This window comes from Protobothrops mucrosquamatus, unplaced genomic scaffold, assembly GCF_001527695.2.
Source record: "Protobothrops mucrosquamatus isolate PMUCROS unplaced genomic scaffold, P.Mucros_1.0 scaffold139, whole genome shotgun sequence".
NCBI classification, from domain to species: Eukaryota; Metazoa; Chordata; class Lepidosauria; order Squamata; family Viperidae; genus Protobothrops; species Protobothrops mucrosquamatus.
In genome coordinates this window covers 47,068-73,233 of record NW_015386505.1, presented here as the reverse complement: position 1 = coordinate 73,233, position 26,166 = coordinate 47,068, and the positions used below count along the sequence as shown (strand labels likewise).

Sequence of the window (26,166 nt, the reverse complement as noted above, 5' to 3'; positions counted from 1 at the left end):
ACCATTCAAAATTATGACAAGTGCTAACACCACCCCCACCACCCCGGTCCTTATAACTGGTCCTCCCACTATCACAAACTCCACATGTTCACATGATCGCAAATCAGTTGCTTGGCAACCATCTTGCATTTTCAACTGATTGCAGTGTCCTGTGGTCACATGTTTGCCATCTACAACTATTTTTGCTGGTTTCTTGCTGGCAAAAAAAACCACACCCACTCGTTTGGAAAAACTGGTTTGCATTTACAACTATGGACTTGTTTAATGACCACAGTGATTCACTTAATGACTATCATAAAAATGGTTGTGAAATCAAGTCTGAGTCGACTTATGATCACAATGACCTATAATGGAAATTCTGGCCCCAATTGTGGTGGCAAGCCAAAGACTACCTGTAATTTGAACCAAATATTAAATCAGCAATCTTACTTACAAATATAGTTTTCTGAAATCTCAATTTAAATCCAATAATGTATAACATCATGCATAGATTGTATTAATTCTGTAAGAGGTACATTTATGCAGTCATTTACTCAACTGGGCTTAGGAATGTTGAGCCTATTGAGGCTATAAAATAGCATTATTTCAATTTTGCTTTAAAAAAATTTAAAAATGGACATCAGTGTTTGCATCCTTAAAACCTCTGTATATTTCCTGTCAGGGTTGATATAGTACCTAGATGGCACCCTCCATTTCTTAACCATATTTCCTTCAAGCAACATGGAGCCAGAAATTCATTCGGCTTGCCTGAATTACATTTCTTACACAAAGTGTTTATGATGGCATCTGCCTTAGGAGAAGGATCTTTTATTTAACCAGCTGTCATTTTTTAAGGGAGGCCATTTTATTTTTATGCTCTTTAAGTGTGACTAAAAATATCAATGCAGATTTTCCAATCCTTACTTTCATTTGTTCCCAGACTTTCTTATCTGAAGTACTCAACAGAGCTTTTAGCACTCCAATGTGTTTTACTAACCATCTTGTATTAATGGCAAAGTAACTCACAAAAATGTTCCTTCCAATTTGGTTGAGCAGCATCTACTATTAATTCGTCAATAGTTCCTCACCACAACGAAGGCTTATTTGGACAAGGATAAAATACAGATTTACTGCCCACTGGTTAACTTTTGAAATACTCATTAGGGTATGCGTGATCTTGATTAGTACTGATGATCTTGATTAATTTCTTGATTAGGATATTGCTTTCTGCTTGGTTGTTTGTCATTTACACACTAGTCAAAAGAGATAATTAAAAAGCTAAGAAGGGAACAAAAAGACCAAAACCATCAGTGTGGCTGCCCACTCCCAAATAAATAGGGATTAACACCAGACGAACAATCGGAGAAAAAACGATATCTAACTAAGGAATTCATAAGGAGAAAACCACATCCCCTCCAATACTGGCAGGCTAAACTACTATATATAACACAGGAAGCAAACCTCACAGTCATCAGCACTGATGATGTTACCTAGTGGGGTAATAAAATGTCTACAAGCAAACAACCAAGCTCAGAGAACACCAAGGACTCCATTAAAACTTCTTTGGTAAAGCCTCTTCTGACATCAGAATCATGCCTTGATAGATTTGGCCTATTAGTCTGATAATAGTTAAAGTATAAAAAGAAGAGCCCTGACTGTCTTTTCAAGTTCTCTAAACCTTAACTTATACATCTATTTAAATTTCCTTTTTAAATTCTTCTGTAGTCTTAATGTCTATTTGAGCAGAGAGTTTTCACACTTAAACACCCTTCAAGGATCTAGTACATCACTTGAAAGAAAGATAGGGAAATCTCTGATGTTAGACATAGGCCCTTGAATTCATCATGGCCAACTACAGAGAATGTTATCAAGTCATAGGGTTGTAAGTGTGATTTCTATACATCTAGTTGTTTCTAATGCTTTAAAAAAACGATTAGAAAAAGCAACTTAATTGCAACAACTTTTTAGTTTATCATGTTTCACTCTTGTAGCTGATGCTTGCTTTTAACATTTTCTTATTCTGAACGACATATCAAAAATGAGCATAGAATCTATTATAATAGCAGGAGAAGAGGTTTGCTGAAGTGAAAGAGATTTATTAATCTTCTGTACCACCTTAATAATTTTTAATATGTTAAGAACACACATATTTGTATTTACTGCGTGTATCAACTGCTAAAAATATGAATCGGAAACAGAGAGGGTAGGATTTCTGCAACATTGCCAATAAACTCTTCTCCTTGGATTTGGATTTATTCACAAAAAGAACCAAGCACTGTCCATGTAATCCATAGGAGCCAGTCTTTAGACATTTCTGAAAGGCTAGGACAGGGGGTGACAGCCTCACCTCTGGAGGAAGAATGTTCCAAAGGGAGGGGGGCAACAGCAGAGAAGACTCTCTTCCTGGATCCTACCAGTTTAATTGACATGGTTCGCAACATAATCATCAATTTCATATTAGCAGAAACTACTTCAGTGCTATTCATTTTATTGTATGATTTCCCACATATGATAAATCAGCTTCCTCATATTCATTCAATTCTTAGTGACTTACTGGAAAGTAAGAACCTGCCCTGGACACTGCTTACCTGATCACATTGCACTTCTCAAATTTTGCTCATTATCATCTTTTCTGTACTTTCACTAAGAATTCTGCCAAATATATTCACAGGCCTTTTTAATGAACTGGCAAGGAAGAGTAAATGACATGTGGATGATAAGCATTCCCTTTTCTTTTTCCTTAATTGGTGGTTCTAGCTCTTTCCCCAGACATAAAATAAAACTAAGAAAGAAAAACAATATTTGTACTTAAAATGATATTTTTCTGTAGCATCATTATCATTTTAAAATGGAGGATTGGGCCCAGTGGCTACAGAAGGTGAAGATAAGTTTTGTAGCCAATCTCTCTCTTTCCCTTTCCTCTCACTTTGCAACTAGTGCTCTTTGCAAGTGAAAAGGTCTCCAAGAAGTCTTCCATAGTGCAAAGAAAAAAATATTGGAATAGGTAGAGGAATCTTGCTCCTAAAGGAGTCCTTGTGCCACAAGATCTTCTTGCCCAGTTTCAAATGTTTCTGGATATGTCCTTGAAATTCTGGATAAGAGGCTTTGGGCATGTAGGAGGCAGTTAACGGAGAGGGGGGAGAAGAAGGAGGAGGAGGAGGACAGAATAGAAACACAAGTTAAGATAGGCAAGAAAATAGTAAGTGAGCACCTGTCCAACCTAGACGAGTTCAAATTACCAAGACCAGATGGATTACACCCCAAGGTTCTCAAGGAACTGGCAGATGTGATCTCAGAACCACTGAACTATATTTTTCAAAGATCCTGGAACACTGGGGAACTACCAGAGGACTGGAAAAGAGCTGATGTAGTTCCCATCTTCAAAAAAGGGGAAAAAAATGGATCCAGGAAATTACAGAACTATCAGCCTGACCTCAATACCTGGGAAGATTCTGGAAAAGATAATCAAACAACGAATCAGCAAACACCTAGAGGCAAACAAATCATTACTAAAAGCCAACATGGGTTTGTCAAAAACAGATCATGCCAGACAAATCTTATTGCATTCTTTGATCAAGTGACAAAATTAGTGGATCAGAGGAATGCTGTGGATATAATTTACTTGGACTTCAGTAAGGCATTTGATAAAGTAGATCACAACCTACTACTCAATAAGATAGAAAAATGTGGGTTAGACAGCATCACCACCAGATGGATTCGTAGCTGGCTGACCGGCCATACTCAGCGTGTGGTCCTCAATGGAACTGCATCTACATGGAGGGAACTGTGCCCAGGACTCTGTTCTGGGCCCAGTGCTCTTCAACATCTTCATCAATGATTTGGACGAGGCGATAGATGGGGAACTCATCAAATTTGCAGACAACACCAAGCTGGCAGGAATAGCCAACACTCCAGAAGATAGGCTTAGGATACAGGAGGATCTGTATCTGAGTGCTATCCAACAAAATGAAATTCAATGGTGAAAAAAGTAAGGTTCTACATTTAGGCAAGAAAAACCAAATGTACAGGTATAGTACAGGGGGTACCTTGCTCAACAGTAGTAACTGTGAGAGGGATCTAGTTTAATGAAGAGAAGGACGAGGGGGGACATGATAGCAGTGTTCCAATATCTCAGGGGCTGCCACAAAGAAGAGGGAGTCAAGCTATTCTCCAAAGCACCTGAAGGCAGGACAAGAAGCAACGGATGGAAACTAATCAAGGAGAGAAGCAACCTAGTACTAAGGAGAAACTTCCTGACAGTTAGAACAATTAACCAGTGGAACAACCTGCCTCCAGAAGCGGTGAATGCTCCAACACTGGAAGTTTTTAAGAAGAGACTGGACAGCCATTTGTCCGAAATGGTATAGGGTTTCCTGCCTGAGCAGGGGGTTGGACTAGATGACTTCCAATAATAATAATAATAATAATAATAATAATAATTATTATTATTATTATTATTATTATTATTATTATTATTATTATTATTATTATTATTATTATTATTATTATTATTATTATTATTATTATTATTATTATTATTATTATTTTGGTCACCATACTACAAAAAGATGTTGAGAGTTTGGAAAAAGTTCAGAGAAGAGCAACTAAGATGATCAAAGGCCTGGAGGCTAAAACATATGAAGAATGGCTGCAGATTTAGGTTTGGCTAGTAGTCTAAAGAAAAGAAGAAATAGGGGAGACATGATAGCAGTATTCCAGTATTTGTGGGGCTGCCACAAAGAAGAGGGGGTCACATTATTCTCCAGAGCACCAGAGGATAGGACAAGAAATAATGGTTGGAAACTGATCAAAGAGAGAAGCAACCTGGAATTAAGGAGAAACTTCCTGACAGTGAGGACAATTAACCAGTGGAACAGCTTGCCTTCAGAAATCGTGGGCGCTCCATCACTGGAGATTTTTAAAAAGAGGCGACAGTCACTTGTCTGAAATGGTATAGGTTCGCCTGCTTGAGCAGGGGCTGGACTAGAAGACCTCCAAGGTCCCTTCCAGCTCTATTTCTATTTCTATTGTGTCATATATTCCTGCAAGGTATGGAATGACAATGTTGCAGTGTTACACCAGTGATCAAACATACAGTGGGTATGACTGGCTGCAACACACAAAGAAGAGAAAACTAGCACTTTCACTGAAGTCAGTCTCATAATTATTGATCACTGGAAAATAATTTCTTACCTGTTTTCCTAAATATATTTTCTTGAGACAGAGCTAGTCTTATAACTCCAGCAACTGTATCTCTGACTATCTGTTCTTCACTCTGCAACAGTTGAACAACACATCTCCAAAGGAACAATGTGTCAGGCAGACCTGAATATTTGTAGAAAGACATGTTAGAGCTGGATTTAAATACATACTTATAAAGTAAACATAATTTCTAAAGCCATTACATATTAAAGCTAAACAGATACATTCTCAGAATATCATGTGTCCTTTTCCCTTTGGACTTTTACCCTAATGGCCACGCAGTCCAAGCTATACTCGACTAGTTAAAGGCAGGCTTGTATTAAATATATCCCAATACAGGTAATCCCCTGGTTACAATGGCAATTGGGATTGGGATTTCTGCTGCAAAGCGATGCACTCGTAAATCATGATACCACATGACCTCAACATTTACCAATGGCAATCCCGGAAGTTCTTGTTGCTGTTGTAACCCTAGGACCGTAACAAGTCATTACACAGAAGAGGCAAGAGTCCCAGGAAAGGGGCACAGGGGAATACGGTATGCTGCGGGTGAGCTGGCAAGGGCAGCATGTGGGTGCTGGGAAGTATGGGCGAGTTTGGGGATGACTGTGTTACTAGGGCTCCTTAAGAGAAAAAGTGGCAGAACTGGGGCGACTTGCAAGCGTCCCTGCTGGTTTTCCCATTGACTTTGCTTGTAGGAAGCCAGCAGGGGAGGTTGCAAACGGCAATCACAGCAATGTCATAACCGTGAGCTGGGTGCTCAGGCGCCCAGATCACAATTACTTGAGCCTAGGGACCCCCCGCTGATCACAACTTCACAGATTGGGCGCAAGCCCCCTTTCTTCATTGCTTTATTTTTGAATAGTTGCTGAATGAATGTTTGTAAGTTGAGATCTACCTGTATTCTAAAATAACGTTACTCTAAATCTACAATATATGTGTAAATTTTGCCTACATATTTATTTATGACACTGGTTTTTATATTCCATCAAAAGAAATCTAAGGAGTGCACCGTAAAACATCAAGAATAATAACAATACATAAATTAATAAATAACATCAATAATCAAGAATAATCTCATCTCAAACACCTCCTCTTCATTCGTCCAGAATGATATTAGTAGCACCACCAATCATCTCAGGTACAGAGTTCCAAATGTCCTTTAGAAGGGTCTGGTTTTTTTTTTTAATAATTTCCTAAATATCATGAATAAAGGCCCAGCTCTTCTGTATGGTGATAAGGCATTCCTGAAGGAAGGAGTTCCTGCAGATAACATCTGCCTCTGAACCTCCTCCCATTGCACCTCATATGGAGTGGGAACTCTTGGCAAGTACATCTTGGGTAAACAGATTACTACTTGGAGTAAGCAGTCCCACAAATAATTACCCCCAAATTATAAAGAATTCTAAAAGTGTTTATCACAACCTTAAATACTACAGAAGCAAGTTAACCAAGAAGCACAAACTATAAAACTCGACTGTACAAATTTCAGTGTGTATTTTATTCTTATGTTGTATTTAATGAGAGTGAAAAAGAAATAACTTTTGCTTACTTGCTTTGCCTAATTACTTACCCAAGGGAAGCTTCTGATCAGTCAGGAAAAATGGTGTAATGCTCACAAGAATCTCTGCAGCAGCCAATCTCAGATCTGTTTGTTGTTCATCTTCACAGCAATAGCTAACTAATTCAAGCCATTGTTTTGTCTCTGATTCCAAGTCCTATAAAACAATTGGTACTGCCATTAAAACTACTGCAATAGCGGTCAATACTCTGCAAAATCAGAACGTTGTGCACTGGACAATTTCTATCACCCAAATTAATAGTTTTGTAAATTAATTGCTAAGAGCCAGCTGATGTATTGATTAAAGATCCTGGCTAGAAAGCATAAAACCATGAGTTCTTGGGCCATCTTAGGAACCAGTAGAGTGATTTAAGGCCAGTCATTATGTTTCAGCCCTAAGGAATGGCAAACCATTTTTGAAATCCTTGCCAAGAAAACTGCAGGCAGTCACTAGAAATCACTACTAACTCAAAAGCAATAAAAAGTTTTTTTTTAAATGCTACGAGTTTACATCATTTATATTATACACAAGGAAAAAATGGAAGATTATTTCAATATACATTTAAAATATATACTGTATTGTATATTGTATTGTATATTGTATACAATATACAATTACTGTGGAGAGATGCACAAAGATAGAAAGATTCAACACTACCTACTAAGCAAGAATGATTGGTAAAGTTGAGAGATGGTGCTGAAATGGATAGATTGACTTCTTTGATTAGAGAAAAAATATTATCTACATTAACTGATGACTGAAAACCTCTTGTAGACTTTTTGTGCAAAAATGAAAAAAATGAATTTGTGATTCATGGTTTGATGATTAGACAGAATAGATTATAGACAAAAAGTGTAATCTGATGTGACTCTAGAGCTTAAAATATATTTCTTCTTATAACTGCTGGAAAGAATATCAAAAGCCACTTCTTACATCTTTTTTCTTCCTTTCCTATTTTTCTTGAACTTTTTTGTTTTCTTGCAATTTTTGCTTTTTACTTTTTTATTTTCCTTACTTTATATTAGTTTGTGTTAGTTTTTATCTTGTTCTTTAAAAATATCAATAAATATAAATATACTAGGACGTAGTGGGTTTGTGGAAGGGGTGCTAGTACTTTGAACGCTGACTACACACGGAGCTGTCCTTGAAGAGTGTGCAGAAGCTTCAACTGGTTCAAAATGTAGCCGTGCAGGCAGTTATGCATGTTCTGCAATCTGTGCATATTATGCTTTTGCTCTGTGAGCTGCACTGGCTGCCAGTTTGCTTCCAGGTTCAATTGAAGATGCTAGTAATAACCTATAAAGCTCTATAGGGAGCAGGTTACTTGAGGGATCGTCTCTCCTCCATTACATCTAATCATCCCATCAAGGTCTGGCAGGTGGGCATGTTGCAGGTCCCACCAGTCAGGAAATTTAATCTGGCAGGAGCCAGAAAGAAAGCCTTTTCTGCCTTGGCAACCATCCCATGGAAAATCATCTCTCAACCACCCATGGACCCCTCCCCCACCACAGGAATCAGATTGGCTCTGACCCTGCTGGCTTTTTGCAAGGCCCTGAAGACACGATTTTGCCAACAGGTACAGGGGAATGTGGTGGAACTGGTGCAGTAACTGAACTGATTCTTTTGATGAACGAGATTAGCTCAGCTGTAAGTTGCATGTATTTATGATTTTTTATATACTTTTATATATTTTTCTTGTTTTTAAATGTATTTATTTAATTCAAAACATTTATATAACCGCCTTTTGTATAACTAATAAAAATATTGTTCTTTCTATCTTGTTTTTTATATATTTGTTTGCAAGCTATCCAGAGTTATGTATTATATATATGAAATGGGCAATTATATACATTTGAATAATAAATAAATAGCCAATAATGAATATTCAGCCATTCCAATTCCATAGATTAAAAAAAGGATTCTGCGCAAAAATCCAAAACCACTTGAGTGTCCATAAAAAAGCAATTAAATTAAATCACATCAGCAATTAAAAATTAGAATGTAAAAGATAAAAGCTAAGACAAACTTTTTTAAAAAAGTTCTGTGAAAATTTACACTACAATAATCCAGAAACCTTCCTAGATGTATTGTTATTGTGCATTAGGGTTGAATTTCTAATGTCAGGCTGTTTAGATATGAATCAATTAACTTAAATGCTTCAACAAAACAAATATGATGTTTAAAGATTCTACAAAAAGTAATTTTGTATTTATTATGACTGTTTTTAATCATAGCATAACTGAGCAAACATTTGGTAAATAATTTTCCTTACCTCCTGCCAGTTTTGTATAAGATATACAAGCAACTCTGAGGCAAATTTAAGGGATATGCTTTGAATTTCAATGCTGCAAAAATAAATGTTAACACAGATATACCAAATTAAATCTTTAATAAGAATAGTGTGGCAACCAACAGGCAATGTGTCTGAAAATACAGTATTTCTTGCTAACTTGCTTTAAAAGCCTTATCTATTAAATATCTCCAGATATTTAACCCCCAAATTCCCAACTAGCATGACAATTTAAGAAATGTAATTTTTATAAATCTGGAGGCCACCAGGTAGAGATAGGGTTTATTACATAAGCATATTGTTTTGTTGCTGAATCCAGAATTAAGATTAACCTAATTCAATTTTTCATGGCTGCTCGTGAGAAAGCATAAGTAAACAAGCTAAACAAGTTTATCTTATGCATGAGAAAGATGTGCCTTAAATGTATGAAACTATCCATGCGCTAAGTCCTGATAATGTTTAAATATTGTATGTTGATGAAGATTCTCAGTCATCCAGGTAGAATTGTCTGGAAGTTGTGTCATGGCAACTGGGCTTATATTTTGTTGCTCTGAAACATTTCGCTGCTTATCCAAATAGTTTATTTAGTCTGAGCAAGTTGGTTTGGGAGAATCTAACGAATAGGTTCATTAGATTTGTTAAATAAGTTTAGTTGCCCTGACTCAATTTCCAGACTTGAAATAATGTAGTTTCTGATTCAGGCAGTCCTCCACCTACAACCAAAACTGGGCCCAGAATCTTGGTTGCAGAATGAAATTGTTGTTAAATGAGACATTTTAAGTGACCATTTAACTTAGTTGTGACTGTAAGTGAAGTGCCAGGAGAGGGTCCTCTCCCAATGACTGCTGCGTTTACTTAACGGTTGATGCAAAAAAGGTTGTAAAATCAAATGCAGTTACATGGTATCTCATTTAAAAATTGGGATGGCTTACAACTCTAATTCCAGGCTCAATCTTTGTTTTAAGTGGGAAAATGTATAAGATTACAGTTAATAAAATTCAGAAATAATGTTTTCCCTTTCTGTATCAAAGTTCATTTTCATTAGCAGTCTGCAATCAGTAAATATAGATTAACCAAACACAAAAAGACAAGACAGTATACCTGCCAGAAGTATTTGCAATATTCATAATCCAATGCAAGAACTCTCTTGGATTCATTTTTACAGCATCTTCCATTTTTGCAAGCACACTTCTGAGGTCCATTTTATACAGAACCTCTAATATCTATTACAGAAAAAAAAAATCAGCTACAGGAAATACTGTTCTGAGCCTAATTGGAATATATAACAAGTTTAATTTGAGAGAGAGAAAAAGAAAATGTTTTATTATGCTCATAAAAAACCCTCTTCTTTTACAACCCTGTAGTCCCTATTCAGGCATAGGCCAGCACAAAATGTTACTTTAAGTTTTTATTTTATTATATGTAAATTACTTGTCCTAAAGAAAAAGAAAAAAAAATAGGGTATCACCTTGCAAAAACATTCAGGATGCTTTTCCTTAACAGCTATCTTAATAAGTGTTTCCTCCAAGCCAGATAGTAGATTCAACAGAACATTTCCTTTTTCTTCCATCACATGTTTTGCATTCACTTGATTCAACCATAGCAGGATTGTTTCTAAGACCAATAAGCGTACTTCACAAAAGTCTGAATGTAGCAGGTATTCAACTGACAAACATGGATTCATTGTATTACTTTTAGTAAGTAAATTCCTGTTTGCAAATCTAGGTTCTGAACACATAGATGTGAAGAGTCTGGTGATGCTCTGGAGAAACTGAGTAAGTCCTGGGACTGCAGGAGAATGCTTGATACCCGTTGCTAGTTCAGAATCCAAGATAATAGTGCTAATTTTCCCCCAAAATGTGTTCATATCTGTTTCTGAAATGAAATGAAATAGGGTGGTAAAATGAGAAAGGAAGTTCATGTATGGTTACCACACAAACACTTAAAGCATGCTCAATCTATTTGAGACACATATAAATCAGATGCTCAAAGGGAAGTAACACATCAAATAAATTTAGCCAATGAAATGATTGTGAGCCTTAGTTGGTGTATCCATTTTTCCAATCAGAATGCATCTACCATTGTAAAGAAAGGAAACGGTTAGCATAGTCTGCTTACAGGTCTGCTATATTATTGGCTCCACACAAATAGCAATTGGTAATCTTTAGTTTAGTGTCCTGAATGAGCAGGCATCCCTAAAATCCTAAATCTTTCAATATCTGGTCAGTTGCTGGGAAATCTATGAAAGCCAGGATGTTATAATGCTGAAGGTATTAGACTAGGTGTGAGGACATCCACCTTTAGTCTCAGAATCTTATTGGGTGACTTTAGACCAGTTATGTTTCTCAATCATCTCACAAAATTGCAAGGAAAAATTGAAGAAGGAGTGCTATGTATGCCACCTTAAGTTTCCAAATGAAAAATGTGTTATAAAGCTAATAAATAATATGCAGAACATTGATGTTGGGATCTGATAAACAAAACTACCATTCAGCAGTTCATATGACCGAATGGACATTAAGAAATCTAAACTTTCATTAAACTTAGGGAGCATTTCTAGCCCTTCATTCATTTTGAATTATTTAGAAATCAACTATTCTAAATTCACACCTATATTAATGGCAACCACAACAGCCAGATTGATTTTATCCTTATGCAACAATGTGACTTCCCCACTATCATGGAGGTAAAAGTCATTCCATCTGATTGTCTCACCCTCCAACATAAGATGATTACTGCTGATATAAAGATCAGCAAACATACAGAGTGACGGTAGTATAATGGGTCCAGAGAAAATCAAGTGGTGGAAGCTATAAAAGCACAATGTGGTCATCATTAACTGCATCACATTTCCTCCAATCACTACAGGCTAGATTGATACCATTTGAATTTCTGCGAGTCCGATATCATTGCTGTGAAAAATATCCCTAGGCACTGCAAGACCAGGTTGTCATCAAAACACAAGCAGGTGTGGCTCTGGACAGAGCAAGTGCAGCAGAAAGTTCAGAAAAATAAGGTTCTTACAAAAAGAGGTATATGCAGAAGACTAGTGAAAACTGGCAAAAGTACATCTTTGCAAGAACTGCTAAGAAAGCTGTCATAGAGGCTAAAGCCAATTGTTATCAGGATTTAAATGAACAACAATGAGATGGCAAGGAAAATATCTATTGACTAAAGAAAACACACGCCAAGGCAGCAAAAGAACGCTACCTATGTGTTAAGGACAAAAATAGTTGGCAACTGCAGAATAAACTCAAAATCTTGAAACACTGGCAGGAGTACTTTGATGAACTCTCTAATGTCAAATTTCCACACCTACCAATTTCTGATGGCTTGGCTAAAAGTTGGCTCAATCCTGTACTTTACAGCTGAAAAAGTTATCAAAGCTATCAGTGGCATGAAGAATTTGAAAGCATCTGTCCCAGACAATCTACCAGCAGACATCTGGAAACTGAAAGAACTTTACAACACAGCAATTGACTGGCTGACAAACTTCTTCAATGCCACTGTGGACCCTGACTGGGCCACGAGTATCACAGGTCTCCTCTTCAGGACAAAGGCAAATGGGAAGACTACTGACCAATCAGTTTATCACACACAATTAAAATTTTTGAGTGGAACCTCAACCAAGTGACATTCTTGAAATCAGTATCATCAGTGCAGCTATTGTCAAAGACTTGAGTACCACTGATACCATTTTTGCAGCCCACATGGAGAAACATGGAGAAAAGTTTTTAATTATCTTCCATGTCAGATGATATGGCATGCATTACGTGACCATGGTGTGCCCAAGCCACTTATAAAATGGGTCTGGATATTTATTTATTGTAGCCAACTACTATACACTGGCTTTTCCAAGAGCTTTCCTATGAAAATTAATGTGCACTAAGGCTCGGCATTATTACCATTGCTATTTATTCTCATCATGAATAAGCATCACATTAAATCTGGGACTTGCTTTATGCTGATGATGTCCTGCTCACAGCTACCAACAAGGAAGAACTGCACCACTCTTTTCAAACATGGAACAATCATCTTAGCTAATTTGGTTTGCGCCTTGTTATCAAGAAAACTGAAATCTGGAAACTAAACACCTTCAGCATCAGCAGTGAAGATCTAGAGAAGACAAAATTCTTCCATTACTTAGGATCCCATTTGCAAAGTGATGGCAGCAGTAATGAATGCACAAGGATGGATGCAACATGGCTGAGGTCGAAGGAGATCTTTGGAATGCTTTGGGATAGGCATATACCAATTCACTTGAGATCCAAAGTGTGTAACTTGCATAAAATAATGTACCATATGGCACCAAGTGCTGGCCAACCACCAAAAGTGCTGAGTGCTCTTTAAATGCCATGGAGATGTGCATGCTCCATTGGTCATTAGCTATTTCCCTTTTATCTATGATACAATCTAGCAGCAGGTGGGTGTGGCACCAATAATAAAGAAAATATGGGGAACATGCCTATAGTGCTAGGGCCACATTTTACAAGCACCACCTTACACTATCACCTGCACTGCCTACCACTTTAACAATCCAATCAAGTGGTCAGACTCCACAACAGGCCATTATGGTAAAGAATCTCATGAGTTGTAATCCAAACACATCTGAAGGGGAGCATGCTGCCTAAGGCTGACTTAATGTATTCAGAACAAAATTACAGTATCATACATACTTACCTGAAAATACAATCAATTGAACTGAGCAGGACTAACAAGAATTTTACACAACACCACACAGCACATTGCTATTTTACAATTTTATTAAATAAACCACATATATATTGCAAAAGTTAAGATTGTACGGGAAGGGAGATATAAATAGGAAAAGAAAATGAGCATAATATTGTGAAATGTAATAATTTAAAGCATAGCATTTAAATTCACATAAAAGGTACATTCTTTTTTTCAAAAAAAATCCATTGTGATTGTATAAGAATGCAAGCCATCTTTGCTATAAAAAATTAAGAACTATTATTCTTAATTTAGTATTCTAAAGTACTTGGAAGGAGCTTTGATACTAAACAAAGATATTTGTGCTTAGTTATTTTTAGTTGTGGTAAAGGAAACATTTTCTGTGGAAAAAAATACTTTGATGTGAGACCATGTTTTTTTTATCTATTATCTTTTCTCCTTCAATGAAACAGAGAGAAATTTCTAAATTAAAAACAATCAAGCCATTTAGCATAAGTATGACTCTAGACAGATGAACAATTTTTCATATCCCCTGCAACAGCTGTCTGATCTTTGCACTTCTGATGTGATTACCATATTTCTAGCAAGCATGTCACAACATGGAAACTAGCAAAAGTATCCCCTAATATATGCTTACTAATATATGCTGGTATGTTCTCAACCTCTCATAACTTGCGCTCCACCAATTACTTTTCAAGAACCTGGGTCCTACTTTGGAAAATGGTTCTTTCCCCAATATAGGGGAAAAGACCACTTTTCAGAAAAGACTAATGCTTGCAATCTCTCTTTCTCTGACACATACACACGCCAATACAGGAGAATATTTCTCTCTGTCTCTCTCTCTCTTTCTCTGTCTCTCTCTCTCTCTCTCTCACTCACACATACACACACACACACACACACACACACACCAATAAAAGAGAATATTTGTAATTCAGGGTTAAATTGAGGGGTCCTTGGTACTCTCTGAACTTGATTGTTTTCTTGCAGACATTTCATTACCTAAACTAGGTAACCAATAAACAGTATCTGCTTACCTGTCTGAATAAATCTGCCCAAATAATACCAGAGAATAGTAGCTAATATAAAATAGTATTTTATATTGTTCCTAAGCCCAAATCTCTTAGAGGGTGCTAGACTATACTATGAGACACACACACACACCCGACCAATGTAATAGGAAACCAAAGAAAAAAATAAAGACTTGATTTGAGACTTAGAGGCCCTTTCCAATTACAAATCACTTAAAGAATATCAGAATTTTAAGACTCATGATATAACAATTGGTTCATTTATACCAAAACCTCCAACTGGGCATAAATTAGGAATCAAATGCTGACACTTACTGGAAATTATCACAGCCCTAAACATGCAAGTTGCCAAAATGAATAGCATGCAGTCCTAAATAGGCCAATTATGTTCAAAGTGCTTGCAGTATTAAAACACCATGGTAGTAGTAGCAGCAAAATGTATCAATATCACTGAATCACTATTAAAATGGGCAGAAAACTTTGAACCTGATAGAAGCACTGACTACTCTTAGAGACACAAAATACAATAAATCAGAAGAAGCTGAGCAACGCTACAGTATTTGCTATATTTTCACTTAGAAATGAGGATAGTTATAAATAGATGAAATATATACAACTGTTATCCTTTCTTTTAGTGGCCAAGAGTAGGTGGGCTCTTTAATAGAATATTCTCCATATCTTTTTCCATATCTTTTTTTTGGTGCCAAAAGGCTAGAGGGGTTTACAGTAAGCATGACATCAGACATCATGAAACTCCCATTAAAGAAGGAGCTGTTAGACATTCAATTTCCTTTAAAAAGGATCCAAGCCAAAAAAATTCTAGACGTTGAAAAATGGCAAAAAAAAAGATCAGAGTTTAGATACTACCTCCTCAGTTAATGGCACAAATATACAATTTTCATACTTCCAAACTGCTGAGATGAGAAATATATGGGGACATCTGTCTACCAAACTCCTCCTATCTTGTCTTCCTCCTTTCCTATTTTTCAAAGCTATCTAAAAGCCAAGCTATATGGAATGTATTAAGGTCTATAAGTAACTTTTACTGTATTTTTCCTCAAAGGTTAAAAGGACACTAGCTCCAAGCTGATTCGGGATAATCACTTATCCATAGCTTCCTAAAAATTGTTTCTCCGTCCTTGTTCTTATTAGCCCTACGTAGGAAAATATAGCTATTCTTTTCTCTTCTAGTGGGGGTTTAAATTTCTTTGAGATAGGGCCATTTTGATCTCAGAAAAAAGGCATAGGGGCTTGGTTTAGCAACTTTCTGCCACACTGCTTAAGTTACCTTCACTTTGCTTTTCCTTTTAAACTCCAGGAAAAAAAAATTCTAAATTCGGTTCCTGTTGAAGTTTTAAAACAGTATTATACATTTAGATAATTTTTTTTTGAGAAACAACAGAAGTGCGCAGTTCTGTACAAAGGTTCTTTGTAAACAGGATACAGAAATGGATTGCACAAGATGGAGCTTAGAAAATAAAGCCTTAAAATAAGCCTTAGATATGAGAAACATTTCGATGATTTAGCTTTGATCTTCTATTCAAAGATTGTTTTTTAAAAAAAAAACTGAATATTTACAGTAGATCTGTGTTCCATGGAAATCCCATGTGGATAACACAGTGTACAGATGATGGAGCTACCAAAAAAGAAAGAATGGGTGCAGAGTATAAAAGAAATAGCTGCTGCCTTGGTACAAGGCCAGTGGTGTAGCTGCCATTGAGAAACCCTAATATTTGGACCACCCATCCACTTATCCACATCCTTTTGAGGCTTTTCATGGTAACTCATTGCTCCCATGGCCATAGACACAGGGAAAGGATCTGGACAGAGTGGTGGTTTCCAAGCCCTTGGCAAGCTGCATGCCAGAGGGTAGCAGAGACAAGTTCTTGTGGTAGACAGAGGGAAGGACCTTAATTCAAGACTTCCTTCATGACCAGTGGAGGTGAGTGGAGTCAGTGTGCAGGTAGCTGAGCAGCCATAGCCAGCATACTTAGGAGTTCAGGAACAAAGCCTGAGGTGCCTTAGGTGGGAAATAGCTTTTCTTAGGTGAAGGTACAGTACATATCTGCTTCTCCCAGGAATGTCATACATTCACATACCTTCTACACTAATTCTTTAGTCATTGAATTGCATCAAACAAAAATGAAATCACCACTCAAAACAACAGCTAGATTCCTTTGTTATGCTAAGCCATGTTTGTTTTTCACCATGGTTTATTAAATAAGCCAGTTTGCTAGGTTTCCAGAATATGCTAATTGTTCATGACAGTTAGAACAATTAATCAGTGGAACAACTTGCCTCCAGAAGTTGTGAATTCTCCAACACTGGTAGTTTTAAAGAAGAGATTGGACAACCATTTGTCTGAAATGGTATAGGGTTTCCTGCCTGAGCAGGGGGTTGGGCTAGAAGACCTCCAAGGTCCCTTCCAATTCTGCTATTCTATTCTATTCTATTCTATTCTATTCTATTCTATTCTAAACATAACATCAAAAACATGGGTTATACAGCAAGACTTGAATCTACTTCAAGGTTTTGAGTTCAATAAAAAAACAACATTAAACAAAAGAATCAGCCCAGATCAAGTTTAAAATGACAGTGCCAAACACCAGTAGTGAGAATACTTAATTTTCGTACAAAACATGGAAGTTGGGAAAACAAAAAGAATAGAAAGTATCAAAGATACCAAATGTAATTTTGTTCAAACTACAGAGATGAGAATGTTGGCCCTGCAAGAATAGAAAATAGCAATCAGGGTGATCTAGAACCTAATGAAGAACAAGATTTAGAGGATGTTACTTTTGTCTCTCATGATTTTACTATAGACCAAAGGGACCTGTTGCATCACAGAGAATCACTGATCATAGTCTGTTACTGACAAAAATAATTTATTACTATGGCATTTAAGTGACTTTTCAGTGCTGTTGATTGAGAAATAATCAATATATATGCAGGCATAAAAAGACATAAAAGAAAAACTTAAGAATGATCCTTACAACCCTGCTTCCATGGTTAAGGATGATTTACCGGACACCAGTTATACCCGGTAGGGTTCTACAAGTCTACACTGACTTGAGATTGAACTATACCGACACTGAACAAAATACCCTGATCAGCAGACCGCACAGTCAAATAGACAAAAAAGTTGCCTTTTTGCAACTGCTGGCCACACTAATAATTTAGTTTACTATTACTAATAAAAATTAATGTACCCAAAATATACAGTATGATGTTGGAGAAAAAATCTGTGTCCAGTTTGTTCTGATGAATTTTGTTAAAATTAACCACAGGTCACATAATATAAGCTACTCTACAATGTCAATATTTTTATAACCTTTTTAGGCAACTTTTAAATAGATTTTAGTAAAGGAAGTTAGATATTTCATTCTACTAACTGTAATATTTATTTAAGTCACATATTTACAATTAGAAAATTTACACAACAGCTATTTTAATTATTTTTTGTAGGTATGTCGATTCAACTGTATCTACAATGGCTTCCTTTTACAGCAAATAATACAAATATATTATTAAAATGAACTATACCTCAGACTGATATATCTTTTGAACTTTCAGCTGTTTGTTTCTTTGTTCACTCTCATTTTCAATCAAAGGACCTAAAACAGGATCCCCAACCCCCAGTCCATGGACCGGCACTGGTCCATGGCATACCAAAAACAAGTGAAGTCCCATTCACGGGATGAAGGAAGCACATCCCCTCCAGTTCACGGAAAAATCTCTCTCCACAGAACTGGGCCCTGATGCCCAAAAGGTTGGGGGTTGCTAGCCTAAAATGTATTTGGGGTTAAGATAAAAATATTTATTATGCTTGACAAAAAAATGATATTAAAAGCTATGCACTTTAAAGTATATATATATACACACACGTATACATACATACACACACATGTATAATATATGTATATACACACACACACACACACACAAATATATATATATGTCGTGAAAATAATAAATCCGAACACCAGGATAAAATATAAACAAAAACTGTTTAATCTACAAAAATGCTGAGCTTTCTTCAGCCAAACTGCTGACATCGAACCCATGACATCGAACCCATGACCAAACTGCTGACATCGAACCCATGACCCATGACATCGAACCCATGACCATGAGCCCACACCTGTGAGTGTTATTCCTGCCTCTTAATCGCCAATTCATGTTCATGGACCCTGGTTTTTAGCCTCTTAGGGGTTTCTCCAACATAGTTGCAGGGGCAGTTCTTACACCTGATCTTATATATCAGAGGATCTTTCCCCAACCGGGAGTGGGTCTTTGGGGTGCATGACTCTGGCACATAAAGTCTGGTCTTGTCTGTGGGCCACTTTTATATTGAAGGGAGCTAACAATCTGGCCGTTGCTTCCGATACGCCATTGATATATGGTAGGGTGGTTTGTGTGGATTGTGTGGGTGTCATGTTGGTTTGGCGCAGCCCATATGGTCTGCTATGCTGTCTAATGAACTCCACCGGGTAGCCATTACGTCTGCACACGTGGTAGAGGTAACTCCTCTCTTCCGCTTTAATTCTGTCCGTACTACAATGCAAACCAACCCGATTGAACAGAGTCTTAATGCAACTGATCTTGTGTGCCTTTGGGTGATTGCTTCTGTAATGTAGCATCCTGTCCGTATGGGTTGGTTTGCGGTAGACAGCTGTGTGCAGGGATCCATTGGGTTGGCGCTTGATCAGCACATCTCGGAAGGCAAGAGCGCTTTGGTTTTCCTCCTCTGCCGTAAACCAGATATCAGGGTAAACAGAATTCAATTCGTCCATAAATCTGGCTTTATCTTGTTTTTTAATCACCACAAAGGTATCATCAACCAAAAATTGGGGCGGTACCTCGCCATCACCACCGTTTCTAGTTGTTGCAGGACCGCCTCCGCAATGACACTCGAAATGGGAGACCCCATTGGTGTCCCTTTAATCTGTTCGTACATGACCCCTTGAAAGAAAAGTATGTTTTAAGGCACAAAGTTATCATTTGTACTAAATCCTCGGTGTGAAGAGAGTCCTGTGACTGTCTTCGTCTCTCTTGGAGGTGGTTGCTTAGTACTGTGACCGCCAGGTCTTGTGGGATGGAGGTGAAGAGTGAAGTGACATCATACGACACCATTACCTCGTCATCCTCCACTTTCAGGGATCTGATCTTTTTCAGGAACTCCTCTGCCGACTTTACCGTGGTATTGTTGTCATCCACCAAATAGCTGATTCGGCCACTTAGCCATTTGGCCAATCCCGAGGTTGGTGTGCCTTTAAACGACACAATGGGGCGTAAAGGCACCCCTTCTTTATGGACTTTTAACAGCTGTGTTATTAACTTAACCACTGCAGTGATTCCTTTAACTGGCAAGAAAGATTGTAAAATGGGGCAAAACAAATGTCTCACTTAACAACAGAAATTTTGGGTTCAATTGTGATCATAAATTGAGGATTACCTGTGTGTGTGCGCGCATGCGCACATGCACGCATATTCTTATGGACATTGCTTTTAAAGATAATATGTATTTATAATTGAAGATTTAATTTGAATATTAAAAATGAAACAAATCAAGCTAAAATTTCATGTCTTTTTTTAAACTGTTGTCACATAAACCACATAAGCAAAACCCCATTCTCTTTACATTTTTGAAAAAAAAAGGACTTTCAATTATATGAAAAAGTCATGATTTTTGTTTCTGATGAAGACAATGCATCTGGAAACATTTGAAAAATGAGTATTTCAAAAGACATTATAGGGGATTTGGTTGGCTAGCTAATAAATGCAGTTAAACACACAGGCACAAATATAATGTAGATAGGTTTAATGCATTGAATATTGCTAAATATTAGTTAATATACATTATAATAAAAATGACCATTCTTTATTGGCTAAAAACTGAACTTGACTGGACAATCGTGTATCTCTTATTCGATTCCACAAGAATCTTTGGGCTACTTCAACATTTAATTTGTTTTGGCTTATTCAATCTTCCTTAGTCTAGAGATTATGACTATTTTTGCAGGGAGGGGTGAAATTTAGCAAATACAATCTTTTCTATTACCTTCATAGTTGTTGGGAAAAGAATTGTACTATCCCACTTAAGAGGCATTTGGAAAAGACAGACTCATAGCATGGCAGAGGAGGAACAGCACATTGAACCTAGCATTCTGATAGCGGTTATCCCCTAAAAACCCGGGGGACAAGTTTTAATGCTATATAAACAAGGGAAGGGAATACATTTTAAAATCCTGCTCTGGTTCTCATAACACATACTGAAGCATTTTTCTAAAATGAATTAGGCACTAGCAGAAAAAAATGCACAAATGGTGCTCACTGTATTGATATAATTAAAGTAATGTCCAATTAGAGGTATCAAATTGTCTAGGATTATTTTGATGCAACTGTAGTCTTCCATTCCCCAAACTGTCTCCATAGCTACCCACAGCTGCATCTTAAGGAAATATGAGCCAGTGAGTTCTCCTTCATCACTTCAACTTGGCACACTGCCATCTGCTAATGGATACATTATTAGACTAGATAGTCTAATAGTATAATACTGCTACAGGTTTTGCGTAATAACAATTATCTCTGGATTTCTTGAGTAGCATTTATTTCTAAAAGGGTTATAAGCTGTGCTGTTCCATAACCATCTCTGCACACTATTTATGGACATCATACTTGCCACTTGGGAACTGCAGTGTACCGTAGTTATAATCATAAGATTCCAAACTGGCCTAAATTTAATCATGCCACAAAAAGTTTTTTGCACTGATCTAATATTGCAAAATAAATTTGCTATGGTAGAATTTAAAGCAAAATATTTAGGAACAGCCAATGATAGAAAGGTACAAAAGCAAGGGAGTCATATTCTGGAAAAAGTAATAGCTTGTAGGTTATCTATGAACATTGTAACTAATTAGAAATTGTCCATGTTTAATCAGCTACAGAACTCTTAATGTTGCATTTCATTTTGTGCTGATTAAGCTATTTCAAGTAATAGGGAATATCTGTCCCATCAAGAAAGACTTCTCATTTTTTTTCTTAAAAAGTCTTTTCTATGTTAGTTATTATATACCAGGAAGATCATTGATACATTATCGTGAATATGAAAAGCAAATAGGACAAAATACAATCTTCAGAAGATTATTTTCAATTGTTTGATTCTCTCTGCACAAAAATAAATAAATAAACATAAAGAAGTAATATGTTGGTTCTAGGTTGAGAATGTTTTTGTTTTGGAAGAATTCATTTCAAAGATCACAAGCTATACAGTAGTATATTCTGTAGAAGGCTACTCCCATAACAGTTATCTCCCTGATGAACAAGAACAGGAGTCCATAGCACACAGCCAAGAACATATCTCTAACCTAAACTCACAATTAAACAACACTAAAAAAATGACGATAAAGAATGAACTAATAAATCAGGCAACAGAATACAAATCAGAGGAAATGACTTAAATATGGAAGCTACAAATGAAGAGAACTACCACTTAATCCAAACAAAAGAAAATCTGCAAAATTTTGCTACAACAAAAGAAATAAAAAAGATGTTTTATCTTCCAGGACTTCAAAACAAACTTGAGGACAAAAAAGAAGATTTAATAAAAAGGATTAAAGAGCTGTCAGGAGAATCATTAAAGCGTGGGAGACAAAAAATGAATATTCTACTTGATTTGTCTTTTTTATCCCCAACAATATCTACAAAAATATAACTTGGCAAGCTAAACCTATTGATTTGGAAAGTGATCTGGCAAAAGAAGAAGATTAGAATTAGATTTAAGAGATGTGATTCAACTTACCAGATGGAATACTATATGACTAAACACTTGTTTGAATATGGTTAAAAAGTATAAAGTTTGGGTATAAAGAGGCCCTATATTAAGATTGCTATATGTTGTACTATATGATTAAATACTTGTTTGAACATAGTTAAAATAATAGATAAAGCTTGGACATAAAGGGGCCCTACCGTAAGAGGGATAAGATATATAAGTAGCATAATACTTTTATAATATATGAAATGTAAAAATATTGAGATGGTGTATTTGAATGAAAAGTTTGGATATTCAAAGGTAATGAATTTTGAGAAAATTATGACTGATAAGAGTGGTTTCAATACTGAGGGGAAATTAAGCTTAAATAAAAATTTTGAAAACAGGACATATAATGACTTAATAAGATGACTTCTATAAATACAATTGAAACATAAGCTGATTAGAAAAGATGTTATATGTTGATGTTATTGTTATATGTACACATACTAGAAAAATGTTTATACCCAACTCTGTATGTATTGAAAATATTAAGAATTATATTTGTTTAATGTAGACAAAAGGAGAATATTACTGAAAGAAGAGAGGATCAATGAAATATATTATCAACTAACATATTGATCAATTATAGAAAATAATTATTATTGTTTTTAAATATATGAACCCAGACAACACATTGTTCACTAAGCACTATTATTGTAAAAAATTAATACAATATATTTTTTAAAAAATAACAGGGGTCCAATGTGGAAGAGTAAAAAGAAGAAAACAGTGGGATATACCTAGTATCCCAGTTATTTATGAAGTTATCTATATAGTTATTTATGGACTGTGAAATGAAGCTAAAACTGACAACTGTGGAATATAGCTAAAAATGAACTAATCACATACACAGAGATGACAAAGCCGAAAATATTGTCAAAAGATGCTTTTGAAAAAATAATAATAAGGAATCAAGTCATTAAGAGCCAAATCATATGCAAAAGAAATGCCATTGTAAACCAGACCAATGGAAGCTATATACAAAGTGCAAGGAAGCCTCAGTCCCATCAACGGTTGCTGAATTTTCCTTATTATCATAGCATGTTCTGGCTGATAGATGGTCTGTTATTTGGACCATCTATATAAAGAATAAAGGAAAAAATAATACCCTTTAAGTGAAATGAGTAAGTGAAATGAGTAATTATATGCAAAATGTGGATACTTTTCTAATACAGCCACTTGAGCATATTTATCTCTTCATCCCCATTTTTACAATAATTTGAGCCTTGGAATGCTTTATCTCTATTAAACTCTAGAAGACTCTGCCTTTCTTCACATTTTTGTTTACTGGCAGGAAAGTGATGCATTAGCTCATGCTTACCTTTAATTTTTGCCTTCCCCAGATAATTATTCAACAGAACAAGGACATCAAGATATGCTGCTCTAGTCACCAGACAAGGATTTTGCCTAGAAACAAAGTCAATAGCAAAATTTAAATGACTTACACTTTAACATTTTATTTTTCTTCTTCTTGCTTTGTTCTGTCCTGTCTGGCCTCAATCCTTAATGCAGAAACAAGTATATGTGAGTTGGCAAGGATTATTATTTATATGCTACTATGTTTCTGGTTTTATTTTTATTACAAAATTAAGAAATATATATCTAAACACCTAAGATAAACAAAAACCTCTGCTTAAAACACAGTGCTCTCCAACAACTGCCCTGTAACATTCCTTTGTTGTTCTTATTTATCATTACCATGTAAGGTTACCACGTAAATGGAGTGAAGTACCAGACATAAATATATGTCAGGACTAGATCACAGTTGTGTTCAGAAGATCCAGTTTTGGTATCCTTGTGGAGCTGTGTGAATAATTTGAAGTCATCAAGTATTTGGTTCAGTATGGCTATATCAGGAGTCTTCAAACTTGGCCCTTTTATGACGCTGGCTGAGGAATTCTGGGAGTTGAAGTCCACAAGCCATAAAAGGGCCAAGTTTGAAGACCCCTGGGCTACATTGAACTAAGTCAATGGGGAAGCCAGATTCACCTAACAAATGAATTACTAATACAGTGATTCTCTTAACATCTGTGGGAAGAAAAGTCATAAAATGGGACAAACCTCACTTAACAACTGTCTTGCTGAGCAACAGAAATTTTGGCTCAATTGTGGTTGGAAGTGAAGGACTATCTTTCTTTACTTCATATTTATAATTGAAGACAACCACCACCAGCCCCAAAAATCAAAAGAGAGTAATAATCCATATAATGCAAGTAAATTAAACAATATAACAAAAGGAGACTGGATAAATTGCTCTAGTACAGTTGAATTATCCTTTTGATCTTTGAAGTCCAAAATTTCTAATGACAAGAGGAATGGAGCAGAATGAGGACAACCTGAATAAAAATGAAGAATTTAAATTTCTGGCCATCCAGTGCATCAGTAAATAATAATAATAATAATAATAATAATAATGATGATGATGATGATGATGATGATGATGATGATGATGATGATGATGATGATGATGATGATGATGATGATGTTGGAAGAGACCTTGGAGGTCATCTAGTCCAACTCCCTGCTCAGGCAGGAAACCCTATACCATTTCAGACAAATGGCTGTCCAGTCTCTTCTTAAAAACTTCCAGTGTTGGAGCATTCACCGCTTCTGGAGGTAGGTTGTTCCACTGGTTAATTGTTCTAACTGTCAGGAAGTTTCTCCTTAGTTCTAGGTTGCTTCTCCCCTTGATTAGTTTCCATCCGTTATATATTAATTATTATAAAGACAGCAATGGGCAACTGGCTCAACAATGGACTCAAAGCAAACACAAAATCACTCCAAATATAGGATACATTGTTATTAAATCTTCTCCCCTGTTAAAGTGATAACATTTTCATACTGATGAAAACCTTATCGGCCTATATCATTTATACAACCACACTGCCTCAATCTGATGTCCTATATTTATATATATTTGAATATTACTTTGAACTTCTTACTTTTAATGAAATATGATAGGACTAGTTTACAAATAAATTTTAATTATTAATGAAAAATTGATTGTAAGTAATATATATTTTTGTAATGATTTTTGAAAAACTAGCTATCAGCTGTTGTTCATTTTTTATTGTCTTAAGTATATAAGGAAATGTTGATTTAGTTCTTGGAAATATATAGAGTCTGACTAATGTTTATATACTGATTTTAAATTTATGAAGCAAATTTTCTCTTGGAAGGATTTAGGCTTCAAATACCTTGGGATTAAAGACATATATATTTTGTCTACACAGCTGGTATTACTGCAAGTTTTATTCCTCAGAGAAAGTGGTCTCTGTTATTGATAAAAATATACACTTTTTTTTTTTTTTTTTAAAGCTCTTTCCAGAGAAAAATATATGTGGACTAAAAATAGGTGCCAGATTTGAAAAAGATTGAAATGAGCTGCTCTAATTCACTGTGTTGAACTAAAGCATCACAGATTTATATTCTAAGTGATAGTTTGCCTCTTATTAAAATAAAAGCCAAATCTCAACCCCAGTGTAATTCCACATAATTGGCAATATAGAATTACTCATTTATCAGAACTTTTAGTTGTCTCACCAAAAGGCTACAGGCTTCCTGGTATAATATCCAGTAGAGGCAACCACT

At 35.9% G+C, this 26,166-nt stretch overlaps 1 protein-coding gene across 1 annotated transcript in view; it reads right to left on the bottom strand.

Moving 5' to 3' along the window:
* LOC107284969 (thyroid adenoma-associated protein homolog) overlaps positions 1 to 26,166 on the bottom strand; it is a 75,529-nt gene that overhangs the window by 10,683 nt on the left and 38,680 nt on the right. The window contains exons 8-13 of the mRNA XM_015813104.1: positions 23,897 to 23,982; positions 10,502 to 10,908; positions 10,135 to 10,256; positions 9,016 to 9,088; positions 6,755 to 6,899; positions 5,173 to 5,304 (exon numbers count right to left, since the gene is read on the bottom strand). Coding sequence (XP_015668590.1) covers positions 5,173 to 5,304; positions 6,755 to 6,899; positions 9,016 to 9,088; positions 10,135 to 10,256; positions 10,502 to 10,908; positions 23,897 to 23,982 — 965 coding nt within the window. The remainder of the gene's footprint in view (positions 1 to 5,172; positions 5,305 to 6,754; positions 6,900 to 9,015; positions 9,089 to 10,134; positions 10,257 to 10,501; positions 10,909 to 23,896; positions 23,983 to 26,166) is intronic.